The sequence below is a fragment of the Myotis lucifugus genome, unplaced genomic scaffold (assembly GCF_000147115.1).
Source record: "Myotis lucifugus unplaced genomic scaffold, Myoluc2.0 scaffold_145, whole genome shotgun sequence".
NCBI lineage: Eukaryota > Metazoa > Chordata > Mammalia > Chiroptera > Vespertilionidae > Myotis > Myotis lucifugus.
Window position 1 is genome coordinate 660342 of NW_005871193.1, and position 27680 is coordinate 688021.

Sequence of the window (27680 nt, forward strand, 5' to 3'; positions counted from 1 at the left end):
CAAGATGTAAAAAAATTTTTAAAAGCTAAGCAACCTTTCATAGAAAGGAAGTGACTGGAACATGTCATAAGGAAAAGGAGCTTGGATACAAGGAGGGGAAGATGCGATGACTGACAGGACAGATATTCACAAGCAATGATAAGAAAGTTTTGTTCCTTCATCTGTGATTTGAACTGTGGCCGCTGCTTTGATTTTGGGTGGTTTTACTGTAGTTCTTGCATAGATTCCCCAACCCCAATAAAAAAAAAAAAAAGGCCTGTTAGAGACACCTTGGTTTGTTTCCATCTCTGGAAGCCAGCACAAGTGAAGCAATATAAACTACTGATGATTCTTTGCTGGAGACAAATGAAACTAGCTACCTTAAAAAAAACAAACAAACAAACAAAAAAACTACACACACACACAAAACATGATTAATGCGAATGAACCAAACTGGAGGGAAACATGCAGTGAAAGGAAAACAAAAACCCCTCCTGCAGCCCAGCTTGAGCAAAATGGGGTCCATTGGGAAGAGGGGCCTTTCTCATCGTTCTCCCCTTTCTACAAATGTCAAATGTTTCAAGCGCTCTCTTCTTTGCCCATCCTTTGTACACAATATGGAAATACAGGAGGAATCTGGCGAAAGGATAAGTTTCAAAATGGAAGAATATGCAACAGAAGTTTTCCAAGGATACTGGTAGCAGAATTTCAGATAAGAACAAGTTACTCAAGGACGTGCACTGAGGATAGAAGGCAGGTAGGAGACAGGTCAAAATGATGCGGGGTACAGTGAGATTAGATGAGCAAAACAAGTATCTTTTCTCCAGCAACATAACTCATATTAAAGTGTAAATGAGTCAAACGCCCATGTGATGTCTTCACAAATCCGCATTCCTGAGAGCCTATTTGGACTTATGCTTGAAAGGGAAGGGACGTATACTCTTCGTTCATAATTCACTTCTTCATTCAAACATAAAATTCACTCCTTCCACCTCCTGGGCGAAGCAGAGGCATTTGCTTTAAATTAAAGTCACTTTCAAATGACTGAACAGTGTCCAGAGGCCACATGATGGAAAAGTGGGGAAGACTGAAGCACTTCAAGGATCTTCATAACAGTTCAGAGATTGCTCCCCCTGCTAGAGATCAGACACAAAAAGATTTCTTTTAGTATCAACTTAGACCAGTTACTCATGAAACACTGATGGATGCTGAATGATGCAGGACAAGCACACATGGGCTAAGAATCCCCCCACTTTAAGCTAAAACCAACTCCATCTCCCACTTACTCTTCTTCACTGAGGCAATAATCCAAAACCCAACCTCCACCCCATACTTGCTCGGTACTGCCCCAAAGGGCAAGTAAGGCAAAAATGATCAGAGTCCTACACACTTTCTAAGCTGTTGTTAACCATTCTCCAAGGTGTTAACAAATATTGCTTTATAACCCAAAAAGTGCAGTCAGTAAAGGAAATTCTAGGGCTCAGCATCTTCAAATCTTTCATATATGAGACTAATTAGACACTAAGTGATTAACAGTGAGCAACAAACCCTTTCCCAAGCACCCCTATTCCTTAAGTGACATTCTCATCATCACCTTAGAATTCCAAGTAGGATGAAATGTTAATGAAAACTACCGTTGGCATTTCTATGTGCCAACGACTGATCAATAAATAAAATCCTCAATAGTAAAATCAAATGAACACTTTCCTGATTGTTCCATAGAAGCTGTTCAAGCTCTGAGGGACATCCTTACATAGGCTGCTGTGAAATATTAACTAGGAAGTGTAAAAAGAGAACAAGGTGAAGAAAATCCTCCCAGGTGTCATTGGGAATGGGGGAGAACATGCCACTTGAAGGTAAAATGGTTAAAAAATAATGGCCCAAGTTATGGAAGTACCCATTTATACCCTTCGCTTTAAACCTGATTTTTAAAGTAAAAATTAAAGCACAAATGAAAACTGGCAATAAAAATAGATTCCCATTTGCCTGAGAACAGACTGAAATTATAAACTCTTCCTGGATGCTATATTGTCAAAAATCAAATTTAAACTTTATATAGTTCAGTAAAATAAAAGTGTAGTAAGCACCTATTATGCAGATCTCTCTCAACAAAAACATTAATCTCTTGAGTCCATTTTTTAAAAGTCTCGAGATAGAAGAATCCATACCACTTAACACTTTAAGGTTAGTTTTGCTGACTGTCCCCTCAGGTACATACCCTAATCAATCTAGTTTTAACAGTTTAAAATGAACACAACATTGACATTTTAAGCCTAAATCATGACAGGAAAACCAAAATAAACCAAAACCAGAGCAATCATACTATGAGCAAGACAAGGTACACAGAAACAGCAGCAAAGGGAAGACTCCAGGCAATTTAGTCTGCTCAAGGACACGCATTGTTTAGTTGCAACAGAAAGGCAATCTACAATAACATAAAATTCAGCTGAGATGAGCAGCTACTACTAGTACCTTCCAATAGCAGCCCAAGCCAGAGTGGCCTAAGAAAATACTGGAAATGGATTTCGTAAAATAAATGTGTTTTATTGATTTTACAGCAAGATGAAGGGAGAGGGAGAAAGGGAGGGAGGGAGAGAGAGAAAGAGAAACATAGATGCTCAATCAACTGAGCCACAACTGCCAGGGCTCGATACTGACTTTCAAACATTACCTTAGTCAGCTAATAAAAATCACAAAGAATGACAAAGAATATCTAAATAGTCATCTGATTTTAGCAGAAATTCATAAATTATTTGATAATTTTTTAAAAAGCAAAGAAGGGAATTAAAACCGTCACTCGCTACCAAGCATTCAAAACAATCTCAGATTCGGGAGATGGTTAGGAGGCCCAGGGTGGTGGGCCAGCATTAGGCGGGATAGTGGGAGGCCAAACTCAGGGAAATTTCCCCGTGCCTGTCCACCCCCAGAAGCAGCGCCTCTGTTCATCTCGGTCACTGCACTCCCATTAGACCCAAGTGCACACCAACCCCTTCATGCCCACCATCTCACGAGCCTTTAGACCACATATGCTGACAGACCACAGCTTTGTCACACTTGCCACTGATGTTTACTGCCAAGGAGCCCCAGTTCTTGGGCAATCCTTGAGCGGTCACAGGGCAACGGGGACACTGGTGGTTCTGTTTGCATCTCACGTTTTGATCTGAGGACTGTCCTCTGGAGAGTAGCTAATAAGGAAATTGTGGGGAACCCGATAAGTGCCATGTTGGTCTGGTCTTTCCAAAAAGTCCCAAGGTCAGGGTCACCCTGACCACACTTCACTGATGGGTCCTCCCTCATCACAGAAAGTGTGTCTTCATGGACGTTATCCAATACTGAGGAGCTGTCTGATAGGGAAGAATTTTCTGTGGCTCTAGATTCCAGAGAGCAGATTATTTCTATATGACTTATGTGTCTTCCAACCACCCTTTGAAATGCATAACGTGCTGTTGCAATAGGAACACACTATAGTAGCTTCGTCAGGGCTAATCAGGGCTTACCAAACGGTTTCTTCAATAACTCCTAAATTGCAGATATTAACAGTTGTCATTTATGTAACTTGAGCAGTAACACAACCTACACCTATAATCCTGCCTTCAAATAATTTAGTTCGAATGCAAAGCTAGGGCATTTTGAGGGAGGCGACCTTGAGTTGACCCTCAGACTGAATTGATTTTGGGGGGATCCTTGCACAGGGGCCATGCTCATCTCTGGAGCATCCCAATTTTAGTGTATGTGCTGCTGAAGCAAACACCTGAACTGATTTCTGAAGACGGTTCAGCCTCAGGCATTCTGGGTTAGATTTCATTTCTGAATACCTCAGGGAAATCTATCTACAGTGATTGTATGCTGCGTTTTACTGAGAATCTCCAAGGTGTGGAAGAACATGAAACTCAAATACCAGAGTTTTTATCTCTATGGCCTTGGGGGGCTATCTGAAAATTAATAGCGTGTGTCAGCCAGCCTGTGCCAGCCAGCCTGTGCTTGCTCAGGGCCCTCCAAGCTGACCATCGTATTGGACGAAGCCCCACTCTTGCCCGAAAAATCCTACACAAAGATATGATGGGTTGTCTTGCAACAGAGGCTTCTACTGGAGTTATCTGTAATCCCCAGTTGCACCACTCTCCCCAGATTTGCAGCCATCACAACGATCCTAACCAAACTGCAGCTGGTCAACAAAGCTGGATGCAGCTCTCCGAGAAAGTCTTGGAACCACACCACAATGCCCCTTTGAGGTTTCTTAATGACCCTGCCCCTCAGCAAACTCGAGTTTAATCTGACCATTTCAGTTTTGAGGCTTCCATTCAGCAAAAGGTCAGGGCACCAAGGCCAGAGAAGAAAGGAGAAAACAGCAGAAGGAAGCCTACACATGGGGAAGTACGCATGCACACAATCATGAGAAGTTGGTGAAATGTTTGCAATAACTATGCTGTTGTTTTGTCTGTGTGTTGTCGGAAAATGTGTCATCACCCTGGCTCTACTATATAAAAGTCTCCTCTAGTTCTTGTAAAGGGTAAAGCTATTAAAATAGTTGTGTCTACTTATGGTTGACCAACTCAAGTACCTAATAATGTAGAAATAAAAATCCAGCTTGAAGCGTCCAGCTATTCCAAGATAAAGGTTCTAGTCTTTAATGAGGTTGGTGCCTCATTTAACCTAGTCGGCAGAGTGAGTGGAAACAAACTTCCAATAGGCCCCTGATAATGGTTTCTATTCTTTCTAGAAGGAGCTTTGAAATGCTGATTTGTACCAGTACTAAAATATGTAGTCCACATCTAGTTCAAAGTATCCCTGAAAACTATATTCAGTATTTTGAAAAGTTTACTGAATGAAAAGGCCCATTCCTTTAAGGTTGAGGAAACTTGCCAACATTGTGATTCTGACTCTTCCAGATCTTCCTGAAGCACAGCTGAGAACCCACTGCTGTTACTCTGCAAACGCCAGCAGCACCTCACCGGGTGCCTGACAGAAACCCAGTTTGGCGAATGTCAGAGATATTTAGCTACTGCTAGTGACCACACCAACTAAACATAAAAGTTGAAATCACTCTATCATAGAGAGAAAACTTAATGGTTTATTTGCCATACATTTACTATCACAAAGCAAATGATTCATTACAGGCTGCTTTTGAAGGAGCTAGGAGACTATGTCCTAGAATATTTCAATTAATTCACTATGTTTGGCCAACTTTTAAATCACCCTGAAGCATTTCCGCTCTGTGGACCAGAAAAATCTACTTACACCTTAAATTGTGTCTTCTGTAGTAGCAAGTGTGCAAGAAGTGGGTGAAAAAGAATCAATTTTATTTAATATGTCAATTACTAATCTGCAATCTTTATTGACGATACCCATATAACTCTTTTAGGCTATTTAAAAATATACAGACCAAGCCTTCGGTGGATTGAATGTGGAGGTGATAACTATCAGTGAAGCACCATAAATGTTGGGAAAAGTGGGGGTTCTCAGTGGTAAGGTGTTGGGCTGTGAAAAAGTGGGGATGTTCAGTGATAAGGTGTTGGGAGGTGAAAAACTAAAGTCTAGCTCATTTGAGGCAGAATACTCAAAATGATGAGTCACTGATCCTGCTTCAGCTTCTCTGCAGAAGAGAAGTCATGTGCACAATGACTTAAGGTGTAAGCAAGGAATTCTGTCTCACATCCCAGTGCATCTCATCATCATATATTCATTACAATTGTAAAGCAAGTGGGGGGGGGGGCCTGAATACAGCCAGATATTTTATCATTGGGGCGCTGAGTCTACTGACCTAGCCGCTGAAAAACTGAGAGTACTGTATTAACTAAAGTAACGCTTTGTACATAAAACAAAGTTTCTAAAACCCAACAATGTTTGAATAGAAATGGATTCTAATTTGATTACTAGTTTCCAAACAAGAGACCAAAGCCTAGAGTCAAAAAAATTTGATAGAAAATTGAAATTGTTCTCCCATCCCCTAATAAAAATTCCTCAATCATATAAGAGTGAGAAAACTCAGTAAGTTTCAAAAGGCTTAGGTGTTAAGAAGCTACAAAGATACTGCAGTTCCTGTCTTTTTTGTAATCTCTTGTTTGAAAAAAAAACACAAAAAAACAAATCTTTTTTTTTATCATGATAGTATTACCAACAACTTAATTACTGCTTCTAGACCACTGGCAGAGAGACAGAGAGAGAATGAGAAGGAGGGAGGGAGGCAGGGAGGGAGGGAGAGAGAAAGGGATAGAGGCCACAGTTAAATAGTCAGGGGCTATATAAAGCAAGCTTATAGTTCTGGTTATCTGCATGGCTCTTTCATTTGAGACAAAACAAACATCTAAGAGCAAATACAGATGAAGGAATGAATTAAACTAGGGGTTGTTTCCCCTTTTCGGGTCATGAATTCCAATGGGAAATCTAATTAAAGGTATGGGCATCTTCCCTACACAAATATTCACACAATATTCTGCATTCACATAGTATCAAGGGAATGCAGACCCTTAAACCTATTTAGGGGCCCAAGTTAAGAGCCACGGGATTAAGCCAAATCTGTTTGAGCCTGCCCTTGCTGGAAGCTTAAAACTCAGAGAACACCTGCCACTTGGAAAAAGGAGGAAGGAAGAAAAAGCGCTGCAGGAACATGGAGTCACGGGCCGTACACAGCAAGGCCACAAAGCAAGCCGGACAGCGCTCCCATGTGTCCTTACCTGTCAGGGGCTGGCTGAGTTCCGCCTGCACTTTACCCTTCGCTGATCCTTCCAGAGGCAAACCTCTGTCCCCTTTGTAGAGTTTCGGTTTAAATGGAGAATCTTTCTCTTTACCTTTTGATCCTTTAGGCCGGCCTGCTTGCTTCTTCTTGGATTTGCCATCCCCCTTCACACCCAGTAGTGGATGGACTTCTGTAAAAGGACAGACAGGCATGGAAAGGAATCCGGTCACCACCAGCCCCATCACCCCAACTAAGCACATGGCATGCCACCTATCCAGGAGCAAAGGATGTTGCCCTTATGCCCAGATCCACTAATACAAGGAGAAAAATTGCTTTGTTATTTATAAAACTATACAAAGAATGGCCATTGAGAAATAGTTGCTTGGCCAAAGGGCACATACAGCCTATGTGGACTGCACCAAACCACAGCAGCTCTAAATGGAAAAAGTAGCTGAAAGACAGACTGACACTGTACACACCAAGGCAGAACAGGAATGCACACAACCATAACGTCATGTGAGAACAGAGAGGAAATGGGCTTTGGAACTAGAGAGTCCCGGGTAAGAATCCTGACTCAACCACGTGATTATTAAGGCTCCCAAGTCAGACTGCAAAGAGTATGAAGGAAGAAAGAAGACTGTCCAAGTCTGACTAGTACTTTACCACCAATAAACTCTTCAGGGGCGGGGTGGGCAGCAGCGATGGAAATGGTGGCAAACTCAGAGCCAGATGTCAGAAAACTTAACGTGTGTCGTCATCTTAGGCAAAGTACAGAGGGCAGAACCTCCCATTTTGAAAGAGAAGTGAAAGCACATGAAATCATTACAAAGTTGTAGAGACTCATGGGAAAATTCCTTTAAGGTAAAATCACTGAAACAGGAAACTACCAGATTGTGTGAAGAGTAAAAAGTGGTGTCTCTCAGGAGGCAGAGAGAAGAGGCGGCTCTTACCATCATTTGGAACTCCTTGAAGTTCTATATTGGTTGTTTTGGGTTTCTTCTTAGGTGGCTGGGACCCATCTGCGGAAGACTGCCTCTTCTTCTCTGAACTAGCCCCTTCGTCTATCAAGGAAGTTTGGACGGCATCCGGTGGGGGGCCATAAGGATTTTCTTCTGGGTCTTCTACCTCAGGGGCAATGGGTAAATACAACAGAGCCTTTGAATCTTCCAGCTCTTCATCACTATTTGGAATAAGATCAGACAAGGGATTGGAAAAAAAGAGGAGACAGTTGCTTAAACCAATAACCCTTCCTCTAGGACAGAATCACCTCTATTAACCATTAGCAATTCCAGGTATGGATCTGGAATTCTAAGAAAGCCAGCATGAATGAAAGGAAATCAGACAGCCTGATTAATAAAATCAGTAGTAAAATTAAGTGGCATAAATGAGTTATTCCGGTTTACGATGTTCTATCAGGGGAGGAAGGAAGGGACTTCATGTGCACAGAAGCAGCTATCTCTTGGGGCTAATAAGCAGATGGGACTGAAGGCCAGCCACGGGGACCCGCAGAGGAGGAGCGTCCTGAGGCCTAGCCCCGAGGTGGCTCACCTGCTACAGAAAGCAGCAATAGGGTCCACACTGGTGACATCCACTTCTTCATCCTCAGCAGCATCAGCCCCTGCCGGACAGACAGACAGCAGAGGCGTGAAAAGTGCAAAACTGCTTTTCACTCGTGGCTCAATGATTTTCATAAATGGAAATTCAGGAGAAACCAAGGAGGAGAAGCAAACGGTTCATTTATTTAATCATTCAACAAATATGTGCTAATTGCCACCATGTGCTAGGCACGGGGACTACAGTGAAACCAAGACACTTGGGAACAGTTCTTCAGTAAAAGCTTCATAGTCTAAGTGGGAAGTCAGATGTTAACAGATCATTTCAATTCAACATAGTAAGTGCTACAGTAAAGGTATGTTCAATGTGCTAAGCAGATGAGAAGGAGAACAACTTATGTGAAAGTCTGAAGCTTCACAGAACACAATCCAATCATACCGATACAGTCTAGCACGTCTTGTAGTCCTGCTAACACACATGAGGTGTGCAAGTTCCCTATTCTTACAAAATAGGGACCTAATTCCAGCACCATCAAGGTGATCTGTGGCAATAATTACTGACAGTGCCAACTGGGCAGAATAAGCATTCACATACTGAAACACCCACTAGATATAAAGCCCTGTGTTAGACACTATGGGGATAAAAAGTCAAATCTTTATTCTCAAGGAGTTTCCTACCTGGAAGTTCAGAAGATAGAGAAAAATATCAATGATCATGATCATAACAGGATGCCTATCAGACCTGGCACTACACTGAGTGCTTTGGGTGCAGTACCTCATCCATTCCCCACAACCCTAAAAGGCAGGCTCTGTTATCACCACTCTTATACACACGAGGACATTCAGGTTGAAGGAATAAGTTCCCAATACAATGTGACTCCAGAGCCTGAGCTCTTCACCGTCACGTTACTGACAAGGAGAGACAACACATGACACAGCTGAGACTCAGCATGTGTGGGAGCTTTGCTAAGTGCTGCAGGTAAACCCTCAACTAACCATCTGTAACTGACCAGGAAATGCAAAGTGAAATGTCAAGAGAGCTGTCAAATCCTAGTAATAATGTCCATGTAAGCCCTTAGTCAATTAAAAAAGGTGACGTTTTAGACTAAATGATGAAGTAAACGTTCAACACAAATTAAAAATGAATACTAAATAAAGCAATCAGTTTTCCTTTGAGAAATACTGTCTGCAATGGAGAAATGTTACCTGTCTGCTCCGGCTCACTCTTATCTTCATCTTCAATATCAAACTCTGATTCCCTTTCCTCGTACTCTACATTTTCATCCAGCTCTTTGAAGTCTGGTGCAAAGGCACTCCAGTTTTCCTACGCCACAAACAGAGTACATAGCCGTCTGAGAAAGCAAGTCTGTGCTCTAGACACTAATTACATACGTGAGAGATTTACACATGAAAACAACTTAGAATTCGGAGATCAAATTTGATGGATAATGAAAATCGGGTATCTATAGGTTTTACTATATTAAGATATTTCCTACCTTAAACATTCCAAGTTATTATTAACTGTAGTTCTTTCATTAAAAAAAAAACTGCCATCTTTAATCTTTTTAAGATGTAAAATCAACTCCAACTCCCACTTACTCTTCTTCACTGAGGCAATAATCCAAAGCCCAAACTTCTACCCCGTACTTGCTCGGTACGGCCCCAAAGGGCAAGTAAGGCAAAATGATCAGAGTTCTACACACTTTCTAGGCTGCTAATTAACCATTCTCCAAGGTGTTAACAAATATTGCTTTATAACCCAAAAAGTGCAGTCAGTAAAGGAAATTCTAGGGCCCAACATCTTCAAATATTTCATATATTAGCCTGATTATGAGTACACTGATTATAAATATAATGAAAGGTGTTTAAAATAAAACCAAGATATAAAACAGAAACTGAGCTGCAAATAAAAGCAAAAGAATAATCTATCTCAGATAAAGAAACAGAAAAATGTAGCAGAAAGTCCACTAGACTTCTCGCTGAAAACAACTAGTAAACTGGCTATTGCCCAAGACCATCCCATCAAAATAAGGCAAATCTCGATGCACTGAACCTATTTAGGTTACAAGATTCATATGCAAGCCCAGCTGGTGTGGCTCAGTGGTTGAGCATCGCCTTATGAACCAGGAGGTCAGGGTTCTATTCCCAGTCAGGGTGCATGCCTGGGTTGCTGGCTCGATTCCCAGTAGAGGGTATGCAGGAGGCAGCCAATCAATGACTCTCTCTCATCACTGATGTTTCCATATCTGCCTCTCCCTTCCTCTCTGAAATCAATCAATAAATAAAAAGAATCATATGCAAAAAAAGTAAATAAGATAATTTTTAGTGTACTATTTGTAAAATTCTTTGATAAAAAAATAAAGCGTTCCTAGTTTCAAAGTAATTAAACCAGAAAAATACTTACTACTTGATTCTGTGCCCAGATGGATACCACTCCACTAGAAATAGATGCTATGATGGGTCGAACAGGATGCCACTAAATTTAACAAAGGAAAGAACAATCAGTTCTAAGAAGGAAGCCACACGTCTGTTACAGAAGTAACAACAGCAACCTCTCATCCTACTCACAGCCACATCCAGCAGGAGCTCTCCTCTCGTCCCGTGGAGGATCTTCACCAGGTTGCCTATGCTCTTCTCCCAAATGTACAGGGCGTGCTGCCGGGCTGACCCGGCCACTATGTACTCCCCATCCCCAGAGAAGCAGCATTTCTTCCACGGGGTCCTAAAGGACACAGAAAGCACCCAAGGAAAACTGGAACCTGAGCCCAGGTTACGAATCAGCACACATTCTTCTAGGGTCTGCTACCCACCTATTGACCAAGTCCTGTAACTTCTGCATAGGTTCAGGCTCTCCATCTCTCCCACAGGTTAAGATTTCCCTGCCATCATAAACTCTGATTATTCGATCTGCCGTGTTAATTAAAAAGCAACTGCAGAAAGGAGAAAAATCACAAGTCAGGAATCTGTTTCCGTTAACATTTTCTATTACAACCTGTTCCTTAGAACAGTACCATAAAACAACGAATAAACCGGGGAGAAACTGAGTAAAGACCTAAGTAATGTACTCAAATACCTATGCATCTACCTGCCACATTCCAAACGAAAATTTAATTTGAAGTGAAAATATATTATATACCTCTGTGTATCCTTGAACCCTGCCTGTGCAAACTAACAAACCAGTCATCAGTACTGACTGAGATCCAAGACCTGTAAATTGAAACCAGCTTGCTGAAGTCCCAAGAATACAGTTAAACGTATATAAATACTTCATTTCTCTGGCCTGTTTCATACACAATATATTCTTCTTGATGAGTTCATAAACTATTTCAATTTAAAATGTTCCTTTGTTTTTTACTGTTAATAACTTTAGAAATTTGTCTAAAATATATTATTGCACACCCTTCTTCCAGACTTTACTGACAAACCTTTTCTTAATTGAAGAGAATATCCCCGAAGCATGTATGGTGTTCCTACATGAAATAGGATGAGTGTTACCTCTTTCATTGACAACCTATTTCTTCTTGTCTCTGTTGATATGTCTACTTCTAGCTGGATAACCAAACTTACCAGAAAAACATTGGAAATTAAAGGGGTAAACAGACTGGTTTTATGTGAGCAAAGTGTATGTTCAGTTACTCTGTGAATTCTGTGACATCTATTCTAATTATAATAATACCTAATCTTTACCCAGTGCTAACCACATGCCAGGCACTGGTTCCGCACATATCACTCAGATATTCTTTCTGTAAAGGACTGCCTGATAACCTCCTGATAAAGAAGATGTACTAGTAAATGCTGGGTCAATGCAGTAAATTTAAGAACCAGATATTGACAGTTTCTAATAACCATTTTAAAAAATATTTTTATTGATTTCAGAGAGGAAGGGAGAGGGAGAGAGAGATAGAAACATCAATGATGAGAGAATCACTGACTGGCTGCCTCCTGCATGCCCCCCAATGGGGGTCAAACACACAACCCGGGCATGTTACCTGACCAGGAATCAAACCAGGACCTCTTAGTTCATAGGTCGATGCTCAACCACTGAACCACACTGGCCGGGCTCTAATAACCATTTTTAAAGTAAACTTTTACAAAAATTTTTTTTTTTTTTAAATATGTTTTATTGATTTTCTACAGAGAGGAAAGGAGAGGGATAGAAAGTTAGAAACATCGATGAGAGAGAAACACCAATCAGCCGCCTCCTGCACGCCCCCCACTGGGGATGTGCCCGCAACCAAGGTACATGCCCTTGACCGGAATCGAACCCGGGACCCTTGAGTCCGCAGGCCGACGCTCTATCCACTGAGCCAAACCGGTTCTGGCAACTTTTACAAAATTACAAGTGAAATATACACAAAAAGTGTGAACCAATGTATTTTTGCATTCCACTCAATTTTAAAACTGTCCCTAAAAAGACAAGGTCTCACCTCCCCTTCCGGGCAAACTCTATTGACTTAATGGCTGTGGTATTGCTTGTTCCAGTTGTTACTCTGAAGGAAGCAACAAGATCTTGAGAATCTGTTTTTAAGACCAAAATCTAAAGTTTAAAAAAAAAAAAAAGTTAAAAGTAAGTAAGTATTCAGGTAACTTACAGTAATTGGATCTGGCTTCTGTTTCTAAAAATGGGAGAGACTAGGTAAAAATATAAACATCTTTATTCCCATGTATTCAACTTGATTAACTGGTATTGCCTTTTACCTCTTCAAATAAAGGATAGTGTCTTAATCTATTCTTAAAAGAGAATGTTTAATGTTAATCACAATGATCAAAAAGTGGAAGCAACCCAAGTATTCATCAACAGATGAATGAATAAAATGTACATACATACAACGGAATAATATTATTCAGCCTTGAAAAGGATGGAAATTCTGGCACATGCTGAGCATGGATAAATCTTAAGGATATTATACTAAATGAAATAAGCCCGTCACAAAAAGACAAATACTGTATGAGTCCATTTATATGAGGTACCTAAAGTAGCCAAATTCATAAAGACCGAATGATAGTTACCAGGGGCTGAGGGAGGGGTAGGGGTGTAGGAGCAGGGAGTAGGGAGTTATTATTTAGTGTTTTGCAAGATGATGAATGGTGGTGATGGGTGCACAACAATGTGAATGTACTTAATACTCATGAATTATACATTTTATGGTTAAGGTGCTAAATTTTATGTTGTATGTACTTTATGGGTTTTTTTTTTTTTTTTACTACAATGTGCCCTAGTTAAAAAAAATCAAGGTGCCTAATGGAACTACAAACTCTAAGCTTAAAAGGTACCTTAGCACTCGTCTAACCTGACTTCTACAAAACTACAGGTTACGCTAGCCTGAATTATACAATATTTACAGAACTAAGTATTTTCACCAGCAGTAATATAATTTAGAAATGACCCTTCCTTAGTAGCACCCAATAAAGGCCCTTCCATCTTTTTCTAGGCCACATAATCTCTGACCACTCTAAATCCAAAGAACAGAAATTATTAAGCATGAGAGAAAAATAAGCTATATTTGCAGGAGGCATGCTTAGAGTGGGGGTAAAAGAAATTTCAAAGGAAGTAGCACAAGTACACATGAAATGAGGCAAAGCACAGGATGACTGAGGGGTATTTTGCTGGCTTCTAGGCTTACCTTGCCTTTTGCATTTCCTGTATAGATATATTCCCCTCGCCTATCAAAAGATGCAACCACGTTCAAGTCCGAGTCATCGTCTACCGGTAGAACAACATGTTTGGAATCTGAAAGGGTCAACATGACAGGAGCAGATTTCATGGGACACACGAGAACCTTGTTCCTGTTTAAAAATATGAATAGTACATTGGCTGTTGCTTTGGTATCAGAAGCTTGATACCCTCACTTACTCTTCTAGCCCAAGCAAACTGAATATAGTGAAAGCCTAAAATCTAACTGTCTAATGATAGAGAAATGACTGAATAGTTATGGAATCCTACCTTGACAAAATAAAATGTAATCAATAAAAATGTAGCAAACTAGTAAAATAAGTATGAAATTAAGTAAAATACTGATGAAAACCATGTAAAAAATACATATTTATGAACATGTAACATGGCATATCTGTGCTTTGTGAGCTTTATATAACAACCTTTATATGCAAAGAGAAATTGACCAGAGAAATGCAGACAGTTATGTCTGGGTAACGGAATGATTAGGTAATTCTTTCTTAAATGCAGTTTAATACTGAATGATTTCTTCTACTAAAGAAATCCAAAAATGGGGAGGGGGGAGGGCAGGTCAAGGACTAGTTATTATACTTATTCGTATCTTTGTCCATTTCCAAAGTCCTATTTTTGGCCAGCTTTTCACTACATAACTCACTCCTTAAAATCTATTTAGTAGAGCCAACCTAGACAGGAAGACTTTTTATGTGGAAGGTCTAGGGATGTGTGAATTTGCTTCCCAAAACCTTAAAATGAAATTGTCTTGAGCGTGGAGCTAATCCATATAAAATTAGACCCCACCCCAGGAAGAACAGCTCAGATTAAACATACTGATCTCGTGGATGATACTGGACTTTTAAGATGGGTGAAGGGAACCGAAACCTCTGGTCGCAGTCTCCTGAGAGAACATCCCACTGTGACACTATGTTATCAGTGGAAGCACTCACGAGCTTATGACCATCTCGACTCCAGCTGAGAAGGGAAAAAGAGTAACTTAGCACATGTTTTAAGGTAAAGTATATCATACCACTCTTATGGGCAAACCGCCTGAGTCACATTATTGCCCTAATTGTATAGGGTCAATATTTCTTTTTTAAAAACATATACTCAAATCCACAACAGGCTCTCCCAACTAAGCAATAAATAAGAATGTTTTTGTGACATTTTCATATCTAGTAACAGAAGGTCTTAACAATTCAAGGTAACACTACAAGTGGCTCTGTGAAAGAACATGAACATATTAGTCTACAATCAGCGAGCACTTAAGTGTTGATTTAACAAAAAACAGGTTATTTTCTTAGGGGTGGAGAGGGAGTATCTGAGCTTTCTGATTGCCCCTGCAGTAGTACCTTCAGAGCTTAAACAAATAATAAAGATAAGTATCTGTTATTTAAAACTAGAGGCCTGGTGCATGAAATCTGTGCACGGATAGGGTCCCTAGACCTGGCCAGTCATCAGGGCCAAACGGGGCCTTCTGGCTGCCGGCTGCTGGCCAGGGCCTTCCTTCATTCCACACCACCCCCTGGGGGTCAGTGCACGTCATAGCAAGCGATCAAACTCCCAGTCAAACTCCCGAGGGGACAATTTGCATGTTAGGCTTTTATATATATAAGATAATTAAGAAAGGAATGTATTCCTCCTGCTAACTATAGCTAAACACCTGGACATTATATATAAACAAACAGAAAAAGACTTTGAAAGACAGAGAGAAGACAACTGGCTAGAGACTGCAGGATAGAGAAATGACTTAACAGTTCACTGGGTGTTCTTTTTGCCTCCCATGTCCCAGACCAAGTGATGGAGAAGCCAACAACACAGTAATACCAATGGGCACACACAAAAAGGCTGGAGAAGAGCCTGTTTTCTTTGACCAAAGGACCAGGAAAGGACAAACCAGGGAGACAGAAAACATTTAGACAATAGTCACTTTACTCCAGCAACCACCACAGGAAAAACTGCAACCCCCGTCAACAAGGTTTAAATAGAGAGTCTAGACTTCCACTACTGCCCAGTTTACAGCATAGCACTCTTCCCTCCTAGCTGGTGTCCTTCACGCCCACCAGGTGGTAATGAGGATCTCCGCCACAGAATTAGTGTAGACCAGGTGGGGAACAGAAACAAAGCACTTCGAGCCTTCCAGGCAGGACAGTATCAGCCTAGGAGGCCCAGTGGGGAGCCTGAGTTTCCAATCTCACCCAGCATATTGCAGCCAAATGAGAAACATGGACTTCTAACCTATCTGGCAATAACAAGATGGTGCCCTCCCTTCCCGTTGGTGCAGTATCAGAGGAGGCCTGCTAAAACACAAGATTTAAATAATAAATAAGCTCTACATTCTTACAACACAACACCTAAAATGCCCGTTTCAAATGAAAATCACTATCAACCCAAGAACAAAGGAAATTTCAACTTGAATGAGAAAAGTCAATCAACAGATACTAACACAGAGAAAACATAAATGTTAGAATTATCTGACAAGGATTTAAATGCAGCCATCATAAAAATGCTTCCATAAGAAACTGCAAACATGCTTGAAATAAATGGGGGGGGGGAAACAAACACGAAAAGTCTCAGCAAAGAAACCGAAGATACAAAGAAGAACTGAAATGGGAACTTTACTAGTATAATTGAAAATTATAACTAAAATTTAAAAACAGCTCAGCTGGTGTGGCTCAGTGGTTGAGCATCAACCTATGAACCAGGAGGTCACGGTTCGATCCCCGGTCAGGGCACATACAAGAATCACCCAATGAATGCATAAAATAAATGGAATGATAAATTGCTCTCTCCTCTCTCTCTCTCTCTCTCTCTCTCTCTCTCTCTCTCTCTCTCATCAATAAATAACAAATTGGAAAAAAACAAAACACTCAGAGATGGGTTCAGCAGCCAATGAAGAAGAAAGAGGAAAGAATCAGTAAATAAAATTTAAAAATTGCAATCTGAATAACAGGAAGAAAACAAATGGAAAAAAATGAACAGAGCCTCACAGACCTGTGTGACTATAATAAAGATCTAAAGCTATATTATCAGAGTCCTGGAAGGAGAGGAAAAAAAAGTAGGGATTCAAAGTATTTGAAGATATAATGCTAAAAATTTCCCAAACTTGGCAAAAGATTTTATAACCTACAGATTCAAGAAACTGAATAGACCTCAAACAGGATGAGTTCAAAGAAATTTACTCTAAGACCCAGAGACAAACTTCTGAAAACTAAAGACAACAAAAAGAATCTATTTTTTCCTCATTTAGCAAAAAGGGTTTATTGGGGCTGGGGCGTGACTGCAATCCAGAAGGTGCAGCCAAGGCCAGCCGAGTGAAGGTTTCTGCCCAGAGGAAAATGGAGGAAGTTCAAAGAAAAAAAAGTGTTAAAAGCATTAAGAGAGAAATGACACCTTACCTACCAGGTATATGGAACAATTCACATGACAGCAGATTTCTCATCAGAAACCATGAAAGTCAGAAGGAAGTGACACATTTTTTAAGTGCTTAAAGAAAAGAACTGTCAGCCCAAATCCAATATTCAGTGAAAATATCCTTCAGGAACAAAGAGGTAAATCAAGAGATTTGTCACCAGCAGACCTACCATAAAAGAATAGCTCAAGGAAGTTCTCTAAACAAAAAGGAAATGATAAAAGAAGAGATTAGAACATCAGGAAGAAAGAACAATGAAAAGAGTAAAAATATTGGTAAATACTTTTTTTCCTTCTTGAGTTTTGACATATGAAGCAAAAATCAAAATACTGTCTTATGTGGGTCTCAATATATACAGAGGAAATATTTAAGACAATTATAAACAAAAGAGGGTAAAGAGAGGAAAGGTTTCTTACACTTCATTTGAACTGGTAAAATGTCAAAGCCAGCTAATGGTGATAAGTTTTATATGTACAATATAATACCTAGTAGCTACTAAAAAGCTAAAAAATATACTACAGGTAAATCAAAATGAATGCTAAAAAATGTTCAAGAAACCCACAGGAGGCAGGAAAAAGAAAACAGAGAATCGAAAACTGAAGGAAGAAACAAAAAAAGAAACGCAAAACCAGTACTTATCCAAATTTTGCAACAAAGAGGAATCACTAATGAGGACTTAGCAGGTAATATATCTCCATGGTGAAGAACATGGGCTCAAGAGTCAGACTTATGCCCAGACATTACCACCTTCTAGTTGTTTGATCTTTGGCAAGTTATACACCTTTCTAAACTTCAATCTCCTCACCTATAACACAGGAACAGTAATAGTTACTACCCATAGGAGACTGTTGAATTAAAATCCATATATATAAAAGGCTAAGCAAGGTCAGCAGGTATGACACGCACTGACCACCAGAGGGCAGGCGCTCAACGCAGGAGCTGCCAAGTACCCTTGCAGAGTGCCCTCTTGCACTCTGGGACCCCTCGGGGGATGTCAGACTGCCGGTTTTGGCCGATCCCCATAGGCCAGGCCAAGGGACCCTGCTCGCTCCGCAGATGCGGTTTGAGCCCCAGTGCCACCCCAGGTGCAGCCAGCCTGGGAGGGACCATGGGAGGTTAGCTCCAGGGCATGTCCAGCCCTTCTCGCCCAGTCCAGCCCCACCGGCCACCTTCTAATTAATTTCCTTTCAATGTACACAAATCCATGCACCAGGCCTCTGGTATCTTAATAAAGCTGTTAAAAATAAATCCTTATGAAAAAACACAACAATAAAAAAGAAATGAAAAGCAATGGAGCTGGAAGGGACGTAAGAGATCACCCAGGCTGGTGTTCTCCCTTTGTATATTAGAGAAAAGTCTTGCCCAAAACCACCAGTTCATTAGTGGCCAAAACTGGACTGGGATTCGGCCTCCCCCCAATCCAATGCTTTACAATACTTCTGCTGCTTCTACTTAGACAAAAGGAAATATGTTACTGTTTAGTAAATTTAGATTTGATTAGGTGCTTTTTTTGGCCCCAAGTTCATTTAAAAGAAGTGCTGTGCCAAAATAAAATTTTCTAAATAGTCATCTCCGAGAGTAAGAAAGTAATCAATAGGAATTTATATTAAATCAGAGTTCAACTCAAATTATCTGACAGGAAGCCTTAATAACTATACAGTTCAATGAAGAAATGGACATGCTTTGGATAACTAAAATTGCTGGAACAAGAACCTGGACAAGGCTGGACTAGACGACTTCCAAGCTTCTCTCCTAACCAAAATTTTTTATTTTAAATGAAACATCTTTATCACAAACATTATTACAGCTACAATCAGTAAATATCTCTTTTCAGTATTGAAATATTCTCAAACAGAGCTATATACAAATCCATATAATTACAAAGGAACTTGAAGGACAACATGGGTTCAAGGTCTACACCAGCTATGAGTAATTACATTACTAGTGGCTGGATTAGTAATATTAAATATTAAAATATCTACAGTAAGATTGCCAATTACACAGTCACCATTCATCCCACTACATTAACTCATATTAAACATAGTAATATTAAAATTCCTTACCATAAAGAACAGACTGGATGGATATGTGCACTAATTATTTTAGCAATGCCTCTTGTCAAAAAATCCCAGATGACAATTCGGCCATCATTACAGCCAACTGCAAGCAGCGTGCCCCACCTGTTAAAGGTGCAAGTCAGGGCCATGCTGATACAATCCAAAGTTCCATCAGCTTCCTAAAATTAAAACGAACACAAGAATACAGACAATAATACCCAGGTGTGCAATTATTTTGTAAAGGTTCTCTACTATCTATGGACACTTCTCTTGAATTTAAATCATGTTGTACACCACAATAATCTCTACGTACGTTCATGTATCAATCAAACTAGTCAAAATGAAGAAATATTTATAAAAGCTAACAGAATTTTTGGAAACAGGTGTGATCAATCCCTTACACTACCACTGTAACTTTGTACACACACTCTAGAGGACAGTTAGGCCAAATATAACAAGATTCATTGAAAGAGTCATCCCATTGACCCAGTAATCATATTTTTTAATTTATCCCAAGAAAAATACTTTAAAACAAGAACCCTAGAACAGCCTATATGTGTAACATTAGAAAAGCCAAATAAATTTTTTATATTATCAAGCCATTTAAAATAATCATGGCTAAAATGATATATATTCCAAGTATTACACAAAATATTTTTACATTTAAAAAAATAAAGCACACTTATAGCATACATATTGATTTATTACTATGTAAAAGCATTGATAAAACTAGAAAAAATCTATATACAGGTGATGGTGCTGTTTGCGATCCTTTAATCAAAGTCATTTTTGATTTAAAGGGAAATGAACTATAATATTTACATTATGGTGAGCTTTCCAGCTAACTGCCTATCTGCCTCCCCCACTTAAAATGGAACATTTAGGTCCTTATTATAGCAAAAGATATCATCCCATTTAATACTTGTCAAAAAAAAAGAGAGATCAAAATGCATTTCCCACTCAAACACAAGAGCTAGTGAGTTATCATGTTCCTAAGAATCACAATACTATACTCTTACCTCTGGATAATTCTGCCCAAAGGACTCTGCAACAAAACAGAGAGAGAGATGTGATGGGACACATGTGGCATAACAGGGATCCTACAGCTCATGAATGGTGCATAGCAGTGACCTGCAAAATGTGGATGGGAACCGAAGCCCTTTCCTATTGTCATTATCATGTCAAGACGGTATTTCCTTTTTTATCCTTGTTATCTCATGTTTATAAATGCGTTCTCCTGAGGCTATATGACCTATGATATTGCAACAGAGTGAACGCAGAAGCAGATGTAAGAAAACTGCCAACTTCTATTTAGGCAAACTTTACAGAGATTTGTAAAAATGTAAAACAATGCCACTCTTCTCACTAAATTTTATTTTGTTCTAAAGTACCTATTTTCCATAAAAATGTGTTATTTATGTCAACATGTAATGATGTTATTAAGCTTATTTTTAAATAACAAACTTTTAAAAATCAAATCAGTCAAATTATCTTAAGTCCCAACTATTCTCTAAAATCTTTATTAACAACAGCCAACTAGCAGTGATCATTCCCCTTATTAATAGCATTTAGGTTTAACATAATCTGGCAGTTGGTTAAGCACATTAAGCAAACAACATTTTGGTACAAAAATCCCTGACTGCAATATTAAATTTGGTATTTAAACATTAGTAGTAATAAACATTTCAAGTTATGGCTATGATACCACCTGCTTGTCAAAAGCTTAATTTCAGCCCTAGCAGGTCTGACCCAGTGGATAGAGTGTCAGCCTGCAGACTGGAGGTCCGGGTTCGATTCCGATCAAGGGCACATGCCTGGGTTGCAGGTTGGATCCCAAGTAGGGGGTGTACAGGGGGCAGTCAATCAATGATTCTCTTTTATCGGTGATGTTTCTATCTCTCTCCCTCTCCCTTCCTCTCTGAAAACAATAAAAATATATTTTAAAAAAAAGTTTAATTTCAGCAGCAGCACCATCTTTGCCAGTATTTACTTAGATTTTATTACAATGGTTTTTAAACTATACATTGAGAACTACAGGTTCAAGAAAGCTGCTTTACATATAGGGCATCCAAATAAGATATGTTTCTCTCTCTCACACAATGAAGTTTCTTCTTCTCTCTCCCTTTTCCTCCCTCTCTATTTAAAAAAAAAAAAAAGTCTGAAAACCACTTTCATTACATTTTGTTCTTAAAAAAAATTAATAGAAAACATCAAAAAAACCCAGGCCCCATAGTTAAGAAAATCAAAAGAAAGATGAAACTCAAGGTAACTAATTGCCAAAAAGGGTAATTATCTTGATTTATCTAATGTGCGCACATATTATGTGACTTGCTTCTTTAACAATATATACTATACATTTTTCCAAATCAATAATATAGCTTGATGTTCACATGGTTGAGAAACAAACAAAAATTTATTTAAAAATTAAAACCAAGCCTGGCCAGCGTGGCTCAGTGGTTGAGTGTCAACCTATGAACCAGGAGGTCACAGTTCGATTCCCAGTCAGGGCACATGCCCAGGTTATGGGCTCGATCCCAGTAGGGGGTGTGCAGGAGACAACCAATCAATGATTCTCTCTCATCATTGATGTTCCTCTCTCTCTCCCTCTCCCTTTCTCTCTGAAATCAATAAAAATAATTTAAAACAAATTAAAAAACACAACCTAAAAATATACTACACTCAGGAAGGACCGAGTGTGACTTGTGCTGTGTTGGGAGGAGGGAAAGCCACACAAAAGACTCTGAGAGAACCCAGAATCCAGGACCCTTTCAATGCATGATTACCCCTCAACACACGTTACCTCTGATTTTGTATTTTTATATTTTGGGGTAGGTTTCTTTTTTTTTTTTTTCTGAGGTTCATCCTGGTTAACAGGGGTACAATAAGGAGTTTAAAGGAACACAAAGAAGACTAAGCTGGTCTGGGACACTTTGGTTGAAGAGTCTGAGCAAGAATGCCATCGCGCAGGGTTAGGAGAGCACAAGGCCTTTCCTCGGAATGCTCAAGACCACTTTCGTATTCTCCATCCTCCCACCATCTACCATTTCCTGTCACAATTAGACTACTTAGGCTTGGTTAAAGACCATTAAGGGGAAGAAATCCCCAAAGATATGAATGCCAAAGAGAAATAAACCCCAGTCAAACCCTTTTTTTCTACCAGGATCCTTTCTCCAAACTGCCTTTGAGCTTCACAGGCCTTCCCAGCCTTCTTCCTCCCGGCCTCGTGATATGGGAGAATGTCTATTCTCTAAATCAGGAGTGAGGAACATCGGGCCTGCGGCCATATCAGGCCTGTGAAATCATTTGGTCTGGCCCTGCCAGGCATCAGGGGTGAATTAATTAAATGTTTGACCAAATATAGCAAGCTAATTCTTAAGTTGATAATTCTGTATGACCCAAGAATGATGTTATAAATATCCAAATGGCCCTTGGCAGGAAAAAAGTTCCCCACCCTCTAAAGTGCTGAACATCCCCTTCTTGACGACTTGATTATCATGACTCTAAAATTTCATGGTCTTTTTCTCTCAATGTTCCTATTATTTCCTACTTGCCAACCAATTCCTCCCTTTTGTAGCAGTTAGGTCCAGAGTAGCAGTTTCCATTCTGCTCCCTCAATCTAACAAGTGATGACGGAGTTGGTGGCATTTCTTTTAAAGAAATGCAACTGCCAGGTGTCTAGATCACTGAACCCACTACACCCACCCCAATCCAATGCATCACTACCATAATCACTACATTTCCTAGGCTCCAGTCTTGCCTCCCTCAACACTTCTTAAAGTTGCCACAACTTTCTAAGCCCCAAATCCCATCATTTCACTTACTGGTAAAAAATATCCCTTGCTAAACAATATACTGAACTCCTAAGAATAATTTTTTAAAATATATTTTTATTGAGTTTATTTAATTCAGAGAGGAAGGGAGAGAGGGATAGAAACATCAGTGATGAGAGAGAATCCTGCATACCCCACACTGGGGACTGAGCCTGCAACCTGGGCACATGCTCTGACCGGGAATCGAACCGTGAACTCCAGATTCATAGGTAAACGATCAACCACTGAGCCACACCGGCCGGACCTAAGAATAATTTTAAAAAGCAATTTCAATCTGGCCTCAGCTGGTATTTTCCTATTTCTCTTTGGCTAACTCCCCATCAGCACTTAGTATGGAACTTGTATAATCCACCCTGAGCACCAGCTATAAACTACTCACCGTTTCCTGAACATGCCACACACATTGTACCACCACTGTCCTCTGCGCTGGTAATGACCTCTCCAGCTGTCCCTCTGGAAAAATCCTACTTCATATTTACTGCTGGGTTAAAAGGCACTTCCTCTTGTAAAATCATCCCCAAATTTTATTGTCAGCCCCAACAATACAGAATTAATTGTTCTTTCAGCTGGTTCCAGTTATCTTCTCCTAGTTCTATATTTATCCAGGGCAAAGGCTGTATCTTATTTCAATGTTTTTCAAACAGTAGGGCCCAATCCACCATAAATGGATAAATCGATTTAGTGAGCCACACATTTTTTAACAGATTAGCAGATACCAGAGGACACAGTGTTAACAAGGATTAAGTATAATTTTGAGAAACTTAGTTACATATGTAACTAAATAATGGGTTGTGATAGAAAATACATGTTTATTGTGCGTTGTGGGAAAAGTTTGAAAAACACATGTAACTTTGTATCTCCAGTGCATACTGCCAGACACACCTCAAAGGCTCAAAAGGGGGTTGCAGATTTAATATCTTGAGTGTCCACAATAAGAACACATTATCAGCCCTAACTGGTTTGGCTCAGTGGATAGAGCGTCGGCCTGTGGACTGAAGGGTCCCAGGTTTGATCCCGGTCAAGGGCAAGTACCTTGGTTTCGGGCACATTCCCAGTAGGGAGTGTGCAGGAGGCAGCTGATCGATGTTTCTCTCTCATTGATGTTTCTAACTCTCTATCCCTCTCCCTTCCTCTCTGTAAAAAATCAATTTAAAAAAAAAGAACACATTATCATTCATTTCCTGCATCTGGCCAGATATCCTTTAGCATGCTCCCACAACCACATCATTCCTGCTCCTTTCTCTTTTTCTCTGTAACACTAACTTTCCTGCTTTAAAACTCAGTCACCCCCATACAGAGTTGTACCTTTTGGACCTTGCCTTCTTTAATTTTATTTTAATTCTTTTTGTTTGTTTGGTTAATCCTCACCCAAGGATACTTTTTTCCATTCATTTTTAGAGAGAGTGGGAGGAGAGAGAGACACAGAGAGACAGAGAAAGAGAGAAATATCCATGTGAGAGAGAACACAGTGGCCAGTTGCCTCCCACACACTCCAACCACTGAACCACACCAGCCAGGGCAGAACCAGCCTTCTTTTAAATTGCATAACCTTCCAATACTCACTATTCCTTCCTAAGTTCCACCCTCATGAATTTTCTGTATTTAAAACACACAACAAACAAACAAAGACAGCCACCTTTCCCATTGAAGGTACTAGCCTATCATCTTTCCTCTATATTTTCAGTTTTTAAAACTAAGGATCAACTCTTTCCCTCCATTTTGTCTCCCACACCTTCCTAAAATCATTGCAGGCTGGTTTCTGCTGCTCAGGTTGCTGAGGGGGCCCCAAGCTGCTTACAGACTAAACAGAGCAGCCCTCTTCTAGCTCTCAGCCTCAAACGCTCTGCAACTGGCTTCTATGGCAGACTCCATACCCACCTGTTTGGTAACTATGTGGAAAGCACCTAAAAATATGCCTTGCTCACAGTAAGTACTATATAACTGTTAGTTACCTTATTATCATCGATTTCTCTTCCTGCCCCCTAAATATAGGCAATTGTCTGAGATTCGGTCCTCAGCAGTTTCCTTTCCTGCCCCTCCCACTGACTCCCTTGGTCTCACCTACTCACAAGGTTTCAAGGAGCCCACCTGTAGGAAGATTACAAATCCCTCCCACAAATGCTACCCTACCTGCTGGACCACAGATCCACACTCCACATGCAAAATGCTGCCCTTTGCCACTCTCCTTGTTATCAGCAACGCCACTGTGGGCTCCCATCCTTCGTCCCTCGGTCTCTTCTCCCATCGGCACCGCACCGCCATAAGCCACTGATTCCCACATTCTGTCCACTCTGCTTCCGGGATATCTCCTTTCTGTTCCCAGCTCCACTCCCACATCACTCCTCTGCTTCAGCCCTGCAAGCTGGTTTCCACCCTCCAAGACTCCATGAACAACGTCGTCCGATAAATCTTAAAAAGAAGCCCACCGCTTTGTTGGCGTTACTTACCAGGTCAAAACCCTTCCATGGATCTGCCATCCCTTCCTTAAAAAGCACAGACTGTCCAGCTGGGACTCAAGAGCCTCCCCAGAACGGAGGGCACCAACCCCACCCCCTGACCTTCTCTTTACTCACATGCCCACAACCTGGCCCCACAGGGACATCCTCCGGGCCTCCTTCCGCTGATGCCTTCAGGCACACGTTCCTGGGAAGCACCCTCCCCGCTCCGTCCCACCACAGTCTGCCAATACTTTACCGATCGTCAATGTCCACGCCAAACCCCAAGTCCTCCACGGGCTTTTTGTTCACAGTACCCTTCCTTCCCCTGCCCCAGAGACATTCCTTCCTCCTTCTGAATGCTCTCAGCGCTGACTCTTAAAGGCCTTCCTGTGTTCTGCCATACCTTATGGCTATTCACATGGCCTTCTTAACCTTTCTGCCTAACAGAAATCTCCTTAAAGGTAAAGACCATTTCTTAAGAATCTTGCCCTGACCAGTTTGGCTCAGTGGATAGAGCGTCAGCCTGCAGACTGAAGGGTCCCAGGTTCGATTCCGGTCAAGGGCATGTACCTTGGTTGCAGGCACATCCTCAGTAGGGGGTGTGCAGGAGGCAGCTGATCGATGTTTCTCTCTCATTGATGTTTCTAACTCTCTATCCCTCTCCCTTCCTCTCTGTGAAAAATCAATAAAATATATATTTTTTTAAAAAAAGAATCTTTGTGGCCCCTTTGGACAACCAAAACCACCTTCTGATTTTTATTTATTTATTTATTTATTTATTTTAAAGAGAAACCTATCCATAAAGACAGCAAATCGTTTAGGAGTTCTGAGAAGTCAGGCCTCCCTAGGCTACCGTGCTAAACACACAATGAAAGCCTGAAAGGAAGAGCCTACGGTTTTTAAACACGAGGAACTGACTCGGAGAGAGGGGGACAGAAGGCAGCCACCTCGGCAGTTCGCACCCCAGTGTCGGACACACCGTCCCTGGCGGCTGCGGGGCTCCCATGGGAAGTCGGGGTAACTGGGTGCCAGGGCCAACTGTGCCATTTGCTTGTTTAGTGCCTTCAAGTCGCGCCCCGCGGAGCCCTTTTTTCATCTGTTCAACGAGGGGCTTCCACTAGTGGTTCTCAACCTTCTGGCCCTTTAAATACAGTTCCTCATGTTGTGACCCAACCATAAAATTATTTTCGTTGCTACTTCATAACTGTAATGTTGCTACTGTTATGAATCGTAATGTAAATATCTGATATGCAGGATGGTCTTAGGCGACCCCTGTGAAAGGGTCGTTCGACCGCCAAAGGGGTCGCGACCCACAGGTTGAGAACCGCTGCAATATCTCCAAGTTCCCCTCCTTGGGCTTCCCGCGTTTCTACAAAAAGGCTTCACCTGCCCCGACACCCAGATGCCCCCCGACAAGTCTTCAGAGCTTCGCCCCGAGCCTCGCTCCCTCCGATTCCTCCTTCTCCAGGAGCTCTGGTCCCGCCTGTTGTGCGGCACTTGAGCACCTGTGTCCCTGTCAGCACAACTAAGTCACAAACTGCCCCTAGCACTCCAACACGAACGAGAAAGTGGCCTCGGGAAAGGCGATGCATCCCGCGGGCGCAGAAGCTGGCTTCCTCCTGCTGCTGCTGCTGCTGCACATCGGGAGCGCCCTGGGACCCGCAGCACAACTAGGCACCTCAGGCTGCAGCCTGAATCCCCTCCCGCCCGGCTCCCTCTCTTCCAGGACCAAAGGCTTCTTCTCTAAGCCGCAGCCATAGCCTTCCTTACCGAGCAACTCGAGGTTCATCCCTGAGAACTCTGGACGCCTGGTCTCAGCTCCAGCGACGACGCCTTCCCCGCGCCGGCTTCTAAGACTGCGTCTCAAAGCGGGGGCGCTGCGAATAGCCCGGCGCTAGCTCCGGAGACTTTTTGGTGTAGAAGACCCTTCGGCTTCCTCTTTCTTCCCCCGCCTTCCCTGTTCGTTTCAAGTGGGCTGTCCAAATATATGCCTAACCAAAAAGGAAAACAGGCTCTGTCGAAATCGTTTGATTATGATATTTATTAAGGGATAAAAGTGTTTTCGTC

The 27680-nt window shown here is 41.1% G+C and overlaps 1 protein-coding gene across 5 annotated transcripts; it reads right to left on the minus strand.

Annotated features, from left to right (window-relative positions):
- On the minus strand, positions 1-27585 carry RBBP5 (RB binding protein 5, histone lysine methyltransferase complex subunit). 5 transcript variants are annotated; one of them, XM_006094826.3, is made up of 14 exons: positions 27384-27584; positions 20365-20390; positions 19352-19524; positions 14711-14851; positions 13833-13995; positions 12636-12745; positions 11019-11138; positions 10777-10930; positions 10613-10684; positions 9415-9532; positions 8204-8273; positions 7606-7835; positions 6768-6845; positions 1-1115 (listed from the first exon to the last, which is right to left on the minus strand). In XM_006094826.3, the coding sequence occupies exons 1-14, from the start codon at positions 27400-27402 to the stop codon at positions 1087-1089; spliced, it is 1503 nt and encodes a 500-aa protein (XP_006094888.1). In that variant the 5' UTR covers positions 27403-27584; the 3' UTR covers positions 1-1086. The 5 variants fall into 5 exon arrangements, with proteins under 5 accessions (XP_006094888.1, XP_006094887.1, XP_023614776.1 ...); XM_006094825.3 differs by having other exon boundaries at positions 6654-6845; positions 27384-27583; XM_023759009.1 differs by lacking the exon at positions 1-1115 and adding an exon at positions 1134-1754 and having other exon boundaries at positions 27384-27585.
- Positions 27586-27680: the final 95 nt, after the last annotated feature.